Below are 16217 nucleotides of genomic sequence, written 5' to 3' on the forward strand. Positions count from 1 at the left end.
GACCTTGTCAGCTGTTACTGCTATAAAATTGCCAGAACCTAAGCACTGTTCTGCTTTCTCCTTCAGATTGGCTCTGGTATTTCTACTTCCCAGAAATCCTCTTTCTTAGTATTTTGTTACATAAGAGGTGACATTTAGGAACTGAATGACTGAGAAGGGCTGGGACTTATAAACATTTTGTTCCAGAAAATCGCAGGTGTTATTCATAGAATTATCATCCAAGCCACAGTAATAATATCCAGTAAATAATGTCATTTACAACTCTTACAGAATTTACTATCAAAGCATTTTTCTTCCCTAATTCACATAAAAGCAAAGAACACCTCAAAATATAATGGCAGATCAGATATTCCTAAACATATTTGCAGACAACACATGAAAACTGTTACTACTAACTTTTCTTTCTAATTATTACAGTAAGAATTCCATCTGTATCCTCTCCAATTATGCCTATCTGTGAAGTAATGTGGCTCTCTTTGGGAGGATAAATATTAAGAGAAAGGAGAACACTCACTTTCTGGGCAGTGTGCACAGTCCTCTCTCTCTGGCCTTCCTCTACTGCACATTGCTTTGCCTTCTGTGACACAGGTGAACATACTTCAAAATCAGTGTGTCCCAAATCCTGCAGATACTCGTAGAGTGGTGAATTCTGAAAGAGTTAAAAGAAAATAAAAGGAAAAATTTGAGAATACCAACCAACCAAAACCAAAACCAAAAACCAAGAGCAAAAGATATTCCCTATTTACCATAAAATATGACTATAACATGATGAAGCACAGTTAAACAATGCAGTCAGCAATGAGGCATGTAACAGGAAAAAACCCACAGTGTCACAGCAAGAACAAATAAGTCAAACCTTTGTTTTCAGTCTCCCTCAAGTCTTATCTTGACTGCAGTGAAAAAGGTTGCAAAAGTCAATATACAGTGTGATGAGAAACATACAACCAACTTCTTTCAAAGAAATATTTTTCCAGGTTACCCGATGTTTCTTTAGCTTAAAACATACACGTAATCAATACGTGAACTAAACACTTAGCAATATATTTTAAAATATTCTTGTGTGTCTCCAGAGCACTTGATGACACTGTATTCTTAAGTTCATAAAAACTGAATCAATACATTTTGTGTTACTTCTACTGAAGCAAACTTGAAAGCTAGAGCACGTTTCAAACTTCAGTAAATGAAAACTCAGTACAGATTAGGGACCTAAGGAGCCTTTTACACAAATGAGAAAAAATATATCTAGAAAATGGCTTCTGCTCTCTCTGAGAACACTGGCACTTCTGGCAACTGAGTGTCACAGTTATTAAAAAAAATTACAATAAAACAAACAAACAAAAAGACAACAACCCAAATCAAGATCTTGAGGTTGCTGGCAAAACCACTACTTGAAGAAAAATCCTTGTGGAAATCTTTTAGAGTAAGCATGAGATTCTGATCACCACTGAATGGACTTTTACATTTTTAAATATTTACCTATACAGACTTTTGCATTCTCTTTTTACCCCTAACTGGATATCTAGATTTAAATTACTGTTATTTGCTAGCATTCACGCATACAGCAATATTTATTACATATTTGATGAAGAGTATATTTACATTGACTCCAGTCCTACACAGTCGATGTAAAGAGATTTCGTTTTAAGAAAACCTTTCAGTCCCATTGCTTAGAAATTCATTTTCAATCTTTACCAACTTCCCACAGTAATCTGCAACCAGGTAAGAACTGCGTAAGAAGAACAGAAAACATCTAAAGAACTGTAACTTACTATCATGGAGACAACAAGAACAGTAAGAAGTAAAAGTTCCACTGTAACTGGCAACCAATTGCGGAGGTCTGCAGAAACAAGCTGTGAAAATAGTCTCTACCATGACCAAGAACCAACATGAGCAAACCTCAAATGACTGCTTGCTGTACAGAAAAACTGAAGCAATCATCAATTCTAGCTTAATAAATGAACTTGTTACTGGCAGGGCTATTTCTAACCCATCACCAAAGTGCTATTTGGACCAGTCTTAGCTACTGAAAGCATGCAGATGCACACTTTTGCATACTCCCCTTGAGTTACTCACATCAGATTCAGAGTCCACTCAACCTGAAACTCAAACATTCATACCAGCTCACAGCTCTGTGCAGGTGCAGGCAGTCCCCTCACCCATGACAGTGATGCTGCAAAGCACTACCCTACGTTAATGACTCACTTCCTTGTGGGAATTTTTCTAGTGTGACACCTCCTGTCATTTTTCCAAGGATCCTTTCTTCACCATCAAGTACTTTTTCAAGTGCAGACAACCCTAATTAAACAATTCAATCCTAGACTGGCAGGAAAGAAGCTATGTTTCTCTAAAAGTGCAACATGCCTCTTCACCAGAATTTCTTAATTAAAATGCAAAAGAAAACATAATAGACTAGAATACTTCTTTTACTTAAGGCAATGTTAAATTACCCCAGTAACTTCAGGACAAAACTTCAAATGGAATGGACATGCATAACCATGTCTTCTGGAAATGGTCTCCACACAAAGCAGGCGGCACACTGCCAGCACACCTGAACAACTCAAACCCGCACACACTGGAGGCTCTTAGGGTAGCATGGATATTTCAGACAGAATCAGCAAGAGCGTTTCAAGTTTAGACAAGTGGGTGTAGACAAAACTCCAGGAATTACTATTGGTCTGACCTTGGTACCAGAAAAGGTAATTGAGAAGGTCATCTGGAGTGCCATCACTCAGTATAGATAAGACAAACAAATGTTGTGAAGCCAGCATGGGTTTATGAAGGACAGGTCCTGCCTGACTAGCCTGATCTACCTCTATCACACTTAGATGAGGTAAAGACTATGGATACTTCAATTTTAGTAACACGTTTCATATTGCTGCCCACAATATTCTCCTGGTTTGGACAGACAGTACAGTTCTGTGAGTCTGTGAGTTCATCTGGCTGATGGCTGGGCTCAGTCACAGTGAATGGAGTTCAGTCTGGCCTCACGGCATCCAATGAGGCTTGGTGCTGAGTGCTACATGTGGGTCATAACCACAGCAGTGTGGGTGCCCAGCAGAAAAGGGCCTGAGGGTGTTAGCTGACAGCTGCTGAATGCGAGCCAGCAGTGTGGCCAGGTGGCCAAGAAGGCCAATGGCATCATGGCCTGCATCAGAAATAGTAAGGCCAACAAGACTAGGAAGTGACAGTACCCTTGTACACAACTAGTGAGACTGCACCTCAAATAGTGTGTTTTGGCATGAAAACAAACCAAGAAGTTTAAAGACTATTTCACCTCAGTAATCTGCAAATCCAAAACAGCAAAAAAAATGTTTTTGCTGTCTTCAGTGACGACAATCATCTCAATCACATCGGCCACAAGCAGGACACGAGACTATTCTTCTCTTTATTGATACTCACCTAAATACGGACAGCTGTCAAAATACATATACCAAGGAGTTTGCCCACTATCTTAGGGCATATCTTCTATGTTCTGCTTTCTTCCTTGCAGGGGCAAGGCTAGACAGAATCCATTCAGCTAACCAAATAATGCTAGAGATGTTGGTGATATTAACAGCTCTCTGTTGTGGAAATAAGGTAAAATTACTTCTCCTTCTGGGTCACTGCAGAAAGGCCACACTGTTGATAGCTTGTCCTTACAAGGGATTCAAGCAAGCACCAACCAACTTAAAGGAAATGCAAACTATGTTTTTGCTAATGATCCAAAACCACCACAGAGCAAATATTCAGTACAAAGAAAGCAATCTGTCAGCATTCCAGGAGAAGAAAACAAGGAGTTTTTTTATTCTGATTGTGTAAGGTCACTTTAAATGTGCAAGGCACAGGAGGGAATGATACACTATGAGATCATTTTCTTAAAAGCTGATCAAGAAAAACAGCATAAAGCTGTTTAGATTGGTTCCATTTCCCCACAGGAATGGATAAAAGAAGGCAGAGGAAGGGACATACAGCGAGAGAGACTCTGTCCACTAAAACCAGAGAGAATCAGCTAAAATCCTGAATGCTATATTTAGTAAGTGAATTATTGCATAGACCTAAGAATGCCTGGCTCTTCTCTCTTATTTTCACACAACATTAAAACCACACAGTTAACTTAGTTAGTGTAATTTCTACTGCACAGAAATAAAAATCTAAACAAAACAAATCAAACACCTCTTCAAATGTTAATGAAACATTAGACTGTAGTTGTGATGACGATGTCGTCTGTTCTTGTAATCAAGGTAGAACACAGCACCTTACTAGGTTTTAAGTAAAATCCTTCTGATTAACTTTTCAAAGGCTTTTTAAATGTCCCCCTTATAGTTTGACTTTTTTGATTACCGAATTGGCAAATTATAATTGATTAAAATTTAACTTGAATGTTTATCACATATTCCTTCAAGTAAACGTGAAATGTTCTCTGAGTTTCTCAGGAAGAACTTAGACTTTGGCAACCCTCTTCTAGTACACCTCCTCTGGCCACCTATTTCCTCTCCCCTATTTTTCTTAAGAGATTATTAGCTAAATTTACAGTCCACACTGTAAAACCTCATTTTTTATTAACTTAAATGAAGAAGAATTATGCCCTGTGCTCTAAGAAAAAATACCATTATTTCCTTTTTCTAAATCCATTATAGTATATGAGATGTGGGTACAGAAAGAACTAAGAAGTGGGTTGAAGCCTCTGTGAAATTAGATTATGAAGAACTTCCATTACAAGTGAGCTCTCTTGCATAGCCCACTTAGCGTTACAACTTGTTCATTAATAAAATTTGAGGTTTACAACTTCTCTTTTATTAGAAATATCACCTACGTCATGCGTTAGCCTACACTACCATAAACACACAAACTATTTATTGACATTATATTTAATGTCCTAGATACTGTCTGATTTTAAGTGTTACTGACAAGCCTCTCACTTGCAAAACTGTGCAGTCTGTATAACTCACTGAGGATTTCTTCAACCAATGCAGTCAAAGACTATGCAAGCATTTCCTTGCAATATGATAGCATTAAAATATGCTACACTATATACTTACATTTCAAGACTAGCAACAGAAACATTATAATTAATACTCACAATCCTCACGAAGCTTTAAAAACCAATACTTTAATATCCTAATACATATAACACCTGATAAATCATAGCTTTGAATTTACAGAATCTGCTTCTTTGCCTCCCTAATTTTCTTTCTTAATATTCATGCATTCTTTTTTCAACAGCCCAATATTAAAAAATAAAAATTAAAATGAACAATCCCCCAGTTGATTTTGATGCTTATCCACATATTATAGGTGCTACAGTTTCAGATTGAGAAATTCTGGACATAACAGAAATGTATCCTTGCAATGATCCGTAGGCTGGAGTACAAAAAAATATAAGTTAGTCTTGAAAGAAAACTGTTAGAATGTCAGGGAAAGGCATAGCAACACTGTTTCAGTAGATGATTTGAATGGGAAATGTAAAATACAAAATCTCATTCTACTATTAATACAGAACCATATTATCCTAAAGGAACCTATTTCTATGTATTTTCAATCTTTAACTTCACATTCAATTGTTCAAACTGGATACTACTGGAATAGTTAGTATTGCTCATGCTTGAATATCAGTCTCATTTACTCATTCCTAGTTGCCTATATCAGAACGACACAGTCATAATTCAGCCTGCCTATCATCATCATAGCACCAGTTACTAATGGGAAATGCCATCTAAACCAGAGATGTCCAACCCAGAGCCCACAGGCCACACACAGCCCTGGGACAGTCAGTAACCCCCAAATACCATCAACTTTAACATTATTACGTGATTTTTTTAGTGATGTTTTTCACAAACTGATGGTGTGTAGCTTGAGTGCAGACCGTATAGGCAACAACTGAACACGGTGGTGGGAAGGGCATGAGGGCTAACTCTGCCTCTCATGCCCGCCACACACTGACAGTGGATTAAAAAGAAGTTTTGCTATGATAAGTACATGAATTATTAATCTTAAACACAGCCCATGCCAATCACTCTTCACTCAGTGTGGCCCAGGCAAGCCAACAAGCTGGACCCCCACCATCTAAAGCAAGTGAGGATACCAAGATAGGGTTTTTCAGCAATATGATGTATTTATTTCTGAAGTTTCTTCAAAGCTGTGTCTTCTAATTCACTTTCTGAGATTACCTAGATACAAGAGAGAGGTGTTACATTTACAACCAGAACATCATTTTATTGTGCTACTTGTCAAAAACACATTATTGAAATGGAGAACAGCTTCAGGACAGCCAATAATCAAAAAGCCATTATTCTTTTGTGCACTTCTAACAGACTAGACAAGGACAATCTGGTTAGTAAGTGAAACAGCTTGTCTGATATGGTTCATGGGCTGAAATAGGAATAAACTTTCCCAGATTTTAAGAAGCTGGGTTTTCTGGGAACAACAGGAACAATACAAACTCCTGCTTATTTCTGTATGACTTTTCTAATGCACTACTATGTCACACTGCAAAGACATCCAACTTTAACAGAAATTTATAATATACTGTAGGTTTATATTAGCTCTCATGTCCAGAATCAAGAAAAAAAAATTCCCTTTCCTCCTTATTCACAGCTCTCTCAGCCTATGTATTTTACATTTCAAATACTTATGTTTAATGACAACTGTAATTCTTGGCCATTGAAAGCAGTTGAGTCTCAATCTAATCCCAAGATTCTGTTCTTTACCCCTTTTCCAAGCTTTATTTCAAAGCCACTTTCCACACAGCACTGACTTAGAAAAAAACCCAGCTCCTAAACTGAACCAAAGATCAGAACCAATCATCTTGTTCACAACTCTAAGCCTACAGCAAAAATAAATACCAGAAGCAAGTCAAATATTAACAAAAAATCAAACACACAATGCTGTATACTGCTACATGATGGAAAGGCTGTTATCATAGAGGATTTCTTAGTTGCAGAAGAGAGCTGATTTTTTATTGATATTTTCTCAAATATCTTTTATTTATTGCAGCAAACACAGACATTGCACTTTAATATGTGCATTTTATGCATATTCTGAGAAAAAACTTTTGTAATCACAAATAAGATGTTGTTAGCTGTCATGGTTGTGTTACAACAGCAGCTGAATACGAAAGCCACACCCAAATTATTTTTGCTGATGCATCGTGAACTAAATGACTCAGGATTTCTCCATTAGAGATTTCTCCATTAGAGATGGGGTCTTCCCACACCCCAAATTCTTTACTAAGATAAAATTTACTATCTAGTAACCCCCTGCTCCAGCTTTCAACCATAGCTAACGGAGCAGAATAACCTTAAAAGTAGCATTTAATGTGATTGCACAAAATAAAGGGTTTAAAGATCTCTTCCTAAAATACAGAAATATTTTTCAAAGCTGAGTGGTCCAGGAACACCATCAAACAACCTCCAAACAGACAACAAGCTCTGAATTCTCGGTTTGAAAAAGATTTTGCTTATCTACAAAGCCTAACAGATGAGCTTAACAGGTGGCAAAGCTCCCAACCAAATAAACTGTATCGAAATCTCTCCCTCTCTCTCAAAACATGACATGGAAAAGTTGAGCTAGCACTTACAGACAGCGCGATCTTTGTCTCCTGGACGAGGGCATTCCATTTTTCTCTCCTGTACTGTTCCCACGCATCCGACAGAATCTCGCCCACCTCCCCGTTTCGTTCCACTCGTCCCTCCAGGATGACCCGAGCCGAGGATGAAGAGTAGCAGTCAATGCAATCGCACCTGTGCTCCTGCACAGTAGCATTTTCCTGACAGCATCAGCGGATGCAGTTTGAAACTTCCCAGGACTGTGCAATTTCTCCTGACTAATGTGGCTTTATAACTGGGGGGGGAGGGAGGCGAGGATGACAGATTGCTAAAGGCTTTTAAAAAGATACTGCCTGAAAGAATTACTGCACATCGATCTTACATGAAGTCATTAATAAGATTTCCCAAACAACAGTATTTAAAAGCCTTGGTCTTATTCTTCTGGCTGGCAGCTACCTCCTCCTTTCATCCAACTGACGAGCAGCCAGTCACTGGCAGGGCTAATATTAGACTGACTTCGACAGTGAAAGAATCATTTACATTTTCTATTCTATTTTCACCACCACAGTAGGCAGGCTTTGGTCTCTTCAATGCTACTCCACCATGTGATATAGAAGCAGTTTCCGAGAACTACTTTGAAGCCATAATGTATTCCTGGATATTTTCTGATGCACGGTATATCTCTAATTGCATGCACTTCTGCATTCTGAAGAGCTTTATAATCCACGCACAGTTCCATGTCACTGAACTTACGGAATGGGAAAGCTCTTCCCTTTGCATTTTCAGCAGGAGGTGGCACATTACTGCCATAATGGAAAAGTCTTATGGAGTAGTCTTACATGCTAGGAAAGCTCCGAATCTCAATAATCCAAAGCTCCCACTGCTATTTACCCAATCAAAAATGGACTTGTGAATACAAAAGCTGACCTCTCTGTCAAAGACAGAAATTAATAGTAACTGAAAAACTGAAGGCAGAAGTGGTAAACGTATCCTCCCTGGAAGACAGAGAAAGAGGCCTGTCACAGACCTGGAGCCTTGGGTGGCAAGTCACTGATCGCACAAGCCACCACACTGAGCTGTCACATGAAACTCATAGTTGGTTTTATATCGGTTACTAACGCTCACAGATTTTTACTTTCATTTACACGTACAATGAAATTCATGAAGTTAATGCATCTGACTGGTAAACCAGTCATAAAATAGAATATTTCTTGGTTGGCCCCATCCAACCAAGCACAGTGATAGATTTTATATTTTGGGTGTCTCAAGGAAGTTGGTTCGTGACAAAATGGTACAGTATGGGAACAGTATACAGTATTAACTCTCCTGTAAAAATGAACCTGGAGGAATTAGCACAGAAGATTCCAAATTTTTGGACCAAGAGATCTAAAAAATAAATTACTGTGAATCAGCATGTACTTCTGTCTTCAAATTTCCTGCTGGGAATAATAATGACAATTTGGGTTTGTGCACCATATGGCCCATACCATACCTTCCTTTGCCTGCTTAGGTAAGACATTAATGTTATTCAAAAATGCCGGATGAGTATACTTAGCACCCACAATCACTAGGTTTCTTGCATAGATTTAAGCTGGTACTTTCTTCTGTTTTCGCTCTGCTATCACCTGCCTCTTCCCAGTGATGTGATGGAAAGAGAGCAGAGTCTATCCTCCCTATCCTCATAGTAGACTGCTGAGAAGCAAAACAACTGAATTAGTCCACTTGCCACTGGCTCAGGTGCCTCTAAAGTGCACCACGACTTGCAGCAGAGGGATCGCTCCAGGCTGCAGTTACACGGCCAATTTAATCTGACATTAGCAGCGGGTGCAGATGAAAGGTGCAGTACCATTCCACAACACTAATGGTAATATTTATACAGCCAAGCGGCGAGATAAAACATGAAACAATCTGATTGAAAAAATAACATCAAGGTATTTTTTGCCTCCTGTCTTTCTTAGCCACCTAGTTTATAGTCAAGTCAGTCTCATGATCCTGCTTACAGTTCCACTCACAAACCTCTCCATAAGTGTAAAGAAGATATTCAGTGAAAATAATCCTGCTGAGGGAGCACTACAGACACTACCACTGAGGCTGTTAGTATTCTTTTCCAGTCCCTTCTTCATTACTTATAACATTAGAGATTTAAAAAAAAAAAAAAAAAAAAAAAAGCATTTCTAACCCTGCCAAGTGACAAAAATCATTGTGTTTAGGAAGCCAGACTGAGCCATTCTGTGACTTTGTGAGCATAGCTTTAACAACAACCCAAATGCAAAACAATATTGTGCAAGCTCGTTAAAATATAGGACAAATGACTTAGTTGCAAGCAGGACTATGGAGCTGAAAATGCACTTACTGAACAGTATTTGGATCACCTTCATCCCAGTGTTCTGAAAGAATGGGCACATTAGATCAAAGATCCAGCAGATAAGATTTTTTAATAAATCTATAAAATTGCAAATGGAAAAAACAGCAGACACGCTGCCAAGGAGAAAAAAGCAGTATGTCAGTTCTATGAATCTGATCAAAAGCCAGCATGCTACTACACATAATTAATCTTCCTTTCAAAAATCAAAGACAAAGAAGAGAACTGATCATCAGCAAAGATATCACATGAGTTTACCAGAGGTAGATGGCATCAAATCCTTTGATGAGACAGCTCGTTTTCTAAATAATGGAAATTGAGAAAGCCTATATGGACTTTTGAGACTATGTCTTGTGGGATATGGGCTTTCAGTACCATGCCATATCAGTTAAGATACAAAATGAACTAAATACATAAATGACAAAGATAACAGTGGGTTGTGTGGAATAGAAAACCATCAGGTCAGACAGTTACAAATGGAGCTCCTCTAGAATCAGACTTTGATCAAAGCTTCATCTTCATACCAAGAGAATGCTAACGAAATGTCCTGGTAACACGAAGTAACATCGCGCGTAGAAAAGCACGTGTAGAAATATCATACATAAAGACCTGGATGATCTCGAGTGGGTACCTTGAGTGATAATGGCATGCAAATTAACAGCAGACAACAGCAAGATCTTACATACAGTGACTAATACAAACAATTCCTCCAGTAATGATGATTAGAGCACAAACATGAGTAGCATTATAACTGAATCAACAGTATGAACACTTGAAAAAGTTGCCTGTAGGCCTATGATGCAAGAATCAAAGCAGTCCCAGCAGAAACAAGTGCCTACAGTTCTACAAGACCCCAGCAAGAACACTGAATATCACACTGCAGGCTCATGTAAAGAAAGATGAACTCAAGCTTGAAGCAGTGAATAACAATAAACACGTTCTGTAAAAGGAGACTAAATATATTGGATTAGTCAGTTAAGCAAAATCCCTAGCCAAAATAGGACTGCTTTCTATGAATACGTTGAGAGATAAATTCAGGAGATGTAAAAGAATGGAATATGTTAATGGACAACATTAGCAAAAGTGCAACTATAAAGAAGCCATGAATGAATTTTGAGTCAGAAAGTAGATGGCAGTTACTATCAAAACAATGAAGTTCTGACACATTCCTCCCACTGGAATAATGATGCATAAATTTAGATAGTTTTAATAAACATTTTAAATTTATATATTCAAAAATTAAAAGAAATCAAGAAACAAATGTTGTCCAAAGAAACAAATCTCTCTTTGGGTTGTGAAAAACCTCATCTCAAGTAACTTATCAAGTTTCCTCTACCCTACCTTAACATCTTTAATAAAAAAACAGGCATGAATTAAAATTTTTTTATCCATAATTTGCTCTACATTAAAGCAATTTTTGATTTACCACACTGCTGGCAGGCAAATTCACGCCAAGCATCAGGGGCACCTCTGTGTCTCTTGAGTTAAAAGAACAATTGACTGTAAACAGAACAGGTGCAAGGACTGAAGTTAAGAAGTAAGAACTGAAGTGGAACAAAAGTAAAAACTTGGGCAGAAGAAGACTATGCAGGCAGTAAATGAGAATTTCTGGGTGCTGTAGGAATTCACTTACAAACTGGATAGAGGATGGCAACATTTCTGACCAGTAAAGTAACCATCACTCACTGTTATTCAATCACAGGGATGGCTCTTGTGATACCTTCCTTGTGCTCGTCTTCCGTCAGAGCTATTCGATAAGGATCAGTGGTCTGATAAATACCTTTAAGTGAACCATCATCTGTTTGATGTGGCAAAATTTATAATGCAGGCAGTGGTCATTGATATATTTAAGCCCAATGGACAGAACTATGACTTGAAAAATGTGTAGTAAATAACACTGGACATAACTGTGATGTGAAACAGGTGATGCACTCCCCATTCTATTTGAGCACAGAAAATGCAAAGGAGCTCTTCTTTCCCGATTATGCATTTGTTAGAACATTGATGGTAACATTTCTTTGATATAAGAATTGTGATCGATACTCACTTTCAGGAATGCAGGAATTTTTTAAAAGCTGTAACGAAGAACGTTTTCCTTAGGCTGGTACGCTTGTTTTAGGTGACAGCAACCTCAAGGACCTAGGGTACTTCCAGCCACCTTGACTTAGAATACCAGCATGCGAGGCTAAACAGGCCCAGCAAAGTGTTTTATCCTACTAAGCAGGAAGAGGACAGCTTTCTGCATGCTCCCAACCAACTGAAAGACCATACTGGAAATGCCTCATGAACACTGGGGATCTAGCAAATTGAGTTATCCTGCTGGTGTATGACGCTTTTTGCATTGTATGTGTAAAGGGAAATAGTAAGCGCAATTGGAATGGAAAAGTATAAAGATTACCAGACAGGTGTCAAGAGCATTACAAGAGAATACTAAAGTGCTGTACAGCTGACACGTGCAGGGAAGCACACGAATAGGTGGTACAGCCTGGTTGTTTGCTTCTTCAATTTAACTAATGCAGATACATAAATTTCAAAGATTTAAAAAACACTGTATCTAGTAAGCAGGTTATCATTTTCATACCTATATACAATACCAACAACACTTTTCCCATGCATTGCCTGTGGAGCCTGCTTCACAGATGTTCCCATGAATAGAATCATAGAATGGCCTGGGTGGAAAAGGACCACAATGATCATCTGGTTTTAACCTCCCTGCTATGTGCAGGGTCGCCAACCACCAGACCAGGCTGTGATCCAGCCTGGCCTTCAATGCCTCCAAGACTGGGGCATCTACAACCTCCTTGGGCAAACTGTTCCAGTGTGTATAAGAAGAGTTCAGCTGCTTAGAACAGGAAATCTCTCACAAAACGCCCTTCTATGGTTTGAAGGCATGTGCAAGTCAGGAAGAGTAAGAGAATATGACCAGCTTTGTAAACAAAGAGCTGATGCGATGTATATGGCTAAATCTGCCACCATTGCTTATAACATTGTCCAATGTTTTGCTCACAGGAGTGTCAGAAGCTCACAGTAACCTAGGTCCACATCCTGAAGGTCTCCTTGCAAAAGTGACTGCTGACTTGGGAAGAGATAAGCTGGACACTATTAAACGAAAGTATAACAAGTGACATAGTAAATTCTGCATACACACCCACTTAACACAGCAGTGCACCAAGGGACTCTAACAGAGAAAGAAATGCACTACCAACAAACACAGAAAATAGTCACGAGCAAATGCACATGCCAGGATATCTTTTACTCCCTATGTAGCAGAACTTCCTCCTGTTTTAATCAAAACTCTAAGTGCTGCCTGAACTGTGAAACTATAAGACAAGCATCACTTCTACTAAAGCAGTGAGTGCAGAAGGCAGGCACTGCACCTGTGTAATAAATTCTCAACAAAGCTTTACACCATTCAAGGAAGTGATTTAATACCACAGCAGCAGAAGGGTCAGGCACTACTGACTGCACTTAAGGCTGATTGTGGATAACAACTTTGTGCTACAGACCAAAGCCATGAGCAGGCAGTACCTACACAGCTGGAGAAAAAAAAAAAAAAAGCATTCCTCATGTAAGGAGCTTTTGTCATCCTGGTAAAAGCAGAGGCTTTCTTAATATAATTAATTCCTTTAAAGACAGTATTTCTGTATAACCGCATCTTCTAGGTGTCTAAAGAATAGTTGTGGCCAGCACGGAGATGTAGTTACAGTGATCTACTGCAAATCGATCCCATTTGGTCACCCAATGATAACCAATGTATTTACCCATTGATTTAAATAAGGTCTACACGGTATTGTAGAGATGACTAGGAACGCGATGTGTGATGCAACACAATGCTTTACGCAGACTGGAAGCAACAGCCGTTAGAAAGACGGGGCAGCACTCGGACACGGGTGTGCGTGCGTGCACGCACTTCTCCCGCGAGTCAGGCTGCTTTCCACACACGGTTCGTCGGCCCAAAGAGGTCCCGGACCCTTTGTCCCTGCCCCATCTCGCCTCGCAGAACGGCGCGCTGTCCGCACACCTCCATTCCATCCCCTTCCCGCCGCTCCGGCTCCGCGCTCTCCCCCCGCCCGGCCCCACCACCGCCGCCGCCGAGGCCCTCGGGCCTCCCGGGGCGGCGCTCCTCTCTGCGGCCCCCGGTAGCGCTCCGCGCCCAGCGGTCACCTGGGGCCGCCCCGCAACGCCCCGGCAAGGGGCGGAGAGATGCGCGCCCAGCCCGCCCCGGGTCTCCCCCGCGCCCACCTCAAACACCACTTCTTCGTCAAACTCCGGTGTCATCCTCCCGCCGCCATGCCACCCCCTGCGGGCACGCTGGGAAACGGAGTCCGCCCCGCCGGCGGCAGCACCTTCCCCTCCTTGCGGCCGACGGAACTACAGCTCCCGGCGGGCACGGCGCGCCCGCTTCCGGGTGGGGGGGAGGGGCGGGGCGGGGCGGGGCGGGGCGGGGCGGGGCGGGCTGGCGCCCGGCAGGGGACGCTGCCGCGCACGGAGAGGCGGTTGCGGGGCGCGCGGCGGGCGCTGGCTGCGCTCAGTGTGCCGCCCGCCGCGGGGCGTTATGCGGGAGCGGGCGGAGGGCGCTGCCGGGGGGCGGCGCGGGCGGACAATGGACTCCTGCTGCCAGGCCCCGAGCGGGGCCGCGCCGTGACGGACAGGGGAGAGCGGAACGGAGCGGTGCGGTGCGGGGAGCGCCATGAGCTCCGCCGGTGAGTGCCGGGGGAAAGTAGGGGAGCGGCCGTGGGGGGAAGGCAGGTGGGACGGCGGCGCCGGGCACCGCCGCGCTCCGGTGCCGGCCCGTCCCGTCCCAGCGTGGCGCCCCCGGGGCCGCCCTGAGGTTCGCTCCCGGCACCGCGGAGCAGACCGGCGCGGCGGCTGTCACTGCCCGACGGCGCCGATCGGTGCCACCGCCGCGGGAGCGGTTGCCGGGCCGGGAGCTTTGCTGGCAGGACAGCCCCGGTCCGGTGGGTGCCTGCGGGCTTCGGCCCTCTGCCGGAGCGGAGGCGCTACGAAGTGCTCCGAGGGTCACCGGACGGCTTGTGCTGAAGAGACCCTGCGGCCCGTCCGGTCCCAGCCCCTGCCATGGGCAGGGACGCCTCCCGCCAGATGAAGCTGCCTGGGGCTCTGTCCTGCCTGGCCGTGAGTGCCTCCGGGCAGCTGTGGCACTGCCTCTCCGCTGTCTCAGTGAAAATCTTCCCCCTAATGTCTATCCGAAATCTCCCCTCCGTTCGTTAAAAGCTGTTCCTCCTTATCCTGTCATCGTATCCCCTGACAAAGAGTCCCTCCCCAGCTTTCACCCTTAGGTGCAGGACGTCCCGCTCCTGCCGTACCGACCTGCTGCTATTCCTCCCGCTTCCCTTTACCGTTTTCAACGTGAGGCCAAAAGAGCTGCGAGGCAAATTCCTGGTTTAAAAGCAGAGCTGCCCGTGCTGAAGGGAGTTGCGGGTGCTTTCCTTTCTGCTTGTTTATCCGGTTGTGTGTTAGCAGTACTTTTGTTCACCCATCTGTTGCATTAGTGGGTTCCTTTCTTAGGCTGCTTGAAGATGGGGATGGGAGTCATTTCTGCATTGAAAAGATGCCCTGTGGAATCATGATGTATTGAGTGGAAACAACTAATTACAGTGCAAGCCTGGAGCAGCAAAGTGTTTCCTGTAAGGATCTGGGGGGAGGGCTGTTTTAAACCAAAAGGAATACGGATTTCAAGCAAAACCAGAAGCCGGGTTCTCAGTGTTTTCCTCTCAAATATGCCAATTTGTTTTCTAATCTAGCATTAATTAAGTTTTCTGGGCTCTCTTAGTTAATCAGAATTTACTGGAAAGCAAAGAGCCATAGAATGCATCCTTCCGCTCCATTTCATTTATCCCCAATGGAACTGATTTTGGTTAGCTCTGAAAACCGTGTAATAAAACGGCGTATCACCTCCCTCTTAACAGCTGGATTGCATGTTCACGTTATTAAGTAGTGCTACCGGTACTACAATTCACTGCTGCCTTTTTTTTTTTTTTTGTTAAGAGTTAAACAGCTGTGCAAATAGAAGATCTGTGTTAGGGGGTGCCCAAGAGCTTAGAGCTGGGCTGTGAAAATTGAATTGGATACAGCAGTAAGTTTCTGAAGTCTGAGTGGTTTGCCAGCTACTAGTAGTCACTGCAGGGCTTGCAGGGTCTGCTGTGCTGTTAGGGGTCATGTTGTGATGGAGTGAGTGGGAAAGGTGGGAAGGGGGGATTCACATGAGCAAAGTCACTTGGAAAGCAAAAGAGAAAAGGATGCTGAGGAATATTGGTAAGGGTAAAGTGGGAAGGCTTCTGGAAAATGTGAATTTTAGTGAGGAATTAGAAGGG

At 42.2% G+C, this 16217-nt stretch overlaps 2 protein-coding genes across 2 annotated transcripts in view; one reads left to right on the plus strand and one right to left on the minus strand.

The window, feature by feature from the left end:
* Positions 1-9206, minus strand: part of VEZT (vezatin, adherens junctions transmembrane protein) — a gene marked incomplete at both ends in the record, with an annotated part of 39608 nt that extends 30402 nt beyond the window's left edge. Inside the window, 2 exons of the mRNA XM_079545215.1 lie at positions 515-649; positions 9108-9206. Coding sequence (XP_079401341.1) covers positions 515-649; positions 9108-9206 — 234 coding nt within the window. The remainder of the gene's footprint in view (positions 1-514; positions 650-9107) is intronic.
* Positions 9207-14985: 5779 nt separating this feature from the next.
* Positions 14986-16217, plus strand: part of FGD6 (FYVE, RhoGEF and PH domain containing 6) — a gene marked incomplete at both ends in the record, with an annotated part of 64149 nt that continues 62917 nt past the window's right edge. Inside the window, 2 exons of the mRNA XM_079533028.1 lie at positions 14986-15018; positions 15183-15324. Coding sequence (XP_079389154.1) covers positions 14986-15018; positions 15183-15324 — 175 coding nt within the window. The remainder of the gene's footprint in view (positions 15019-15182; positions 15325-16217) is intronic.

The sequence above is a fragment of the Tetrao urogallus genome, assembly GCF_951394365.1.
Source record: "Tetrao urogallus genome assembly, chromosome: 1".
NCBI classification, from domain to species: Eukaryota; Metazoa; Chordata; class Aves; order Galliformes; family Phasianidae; genus Tetrao; species Tetrao urogallus.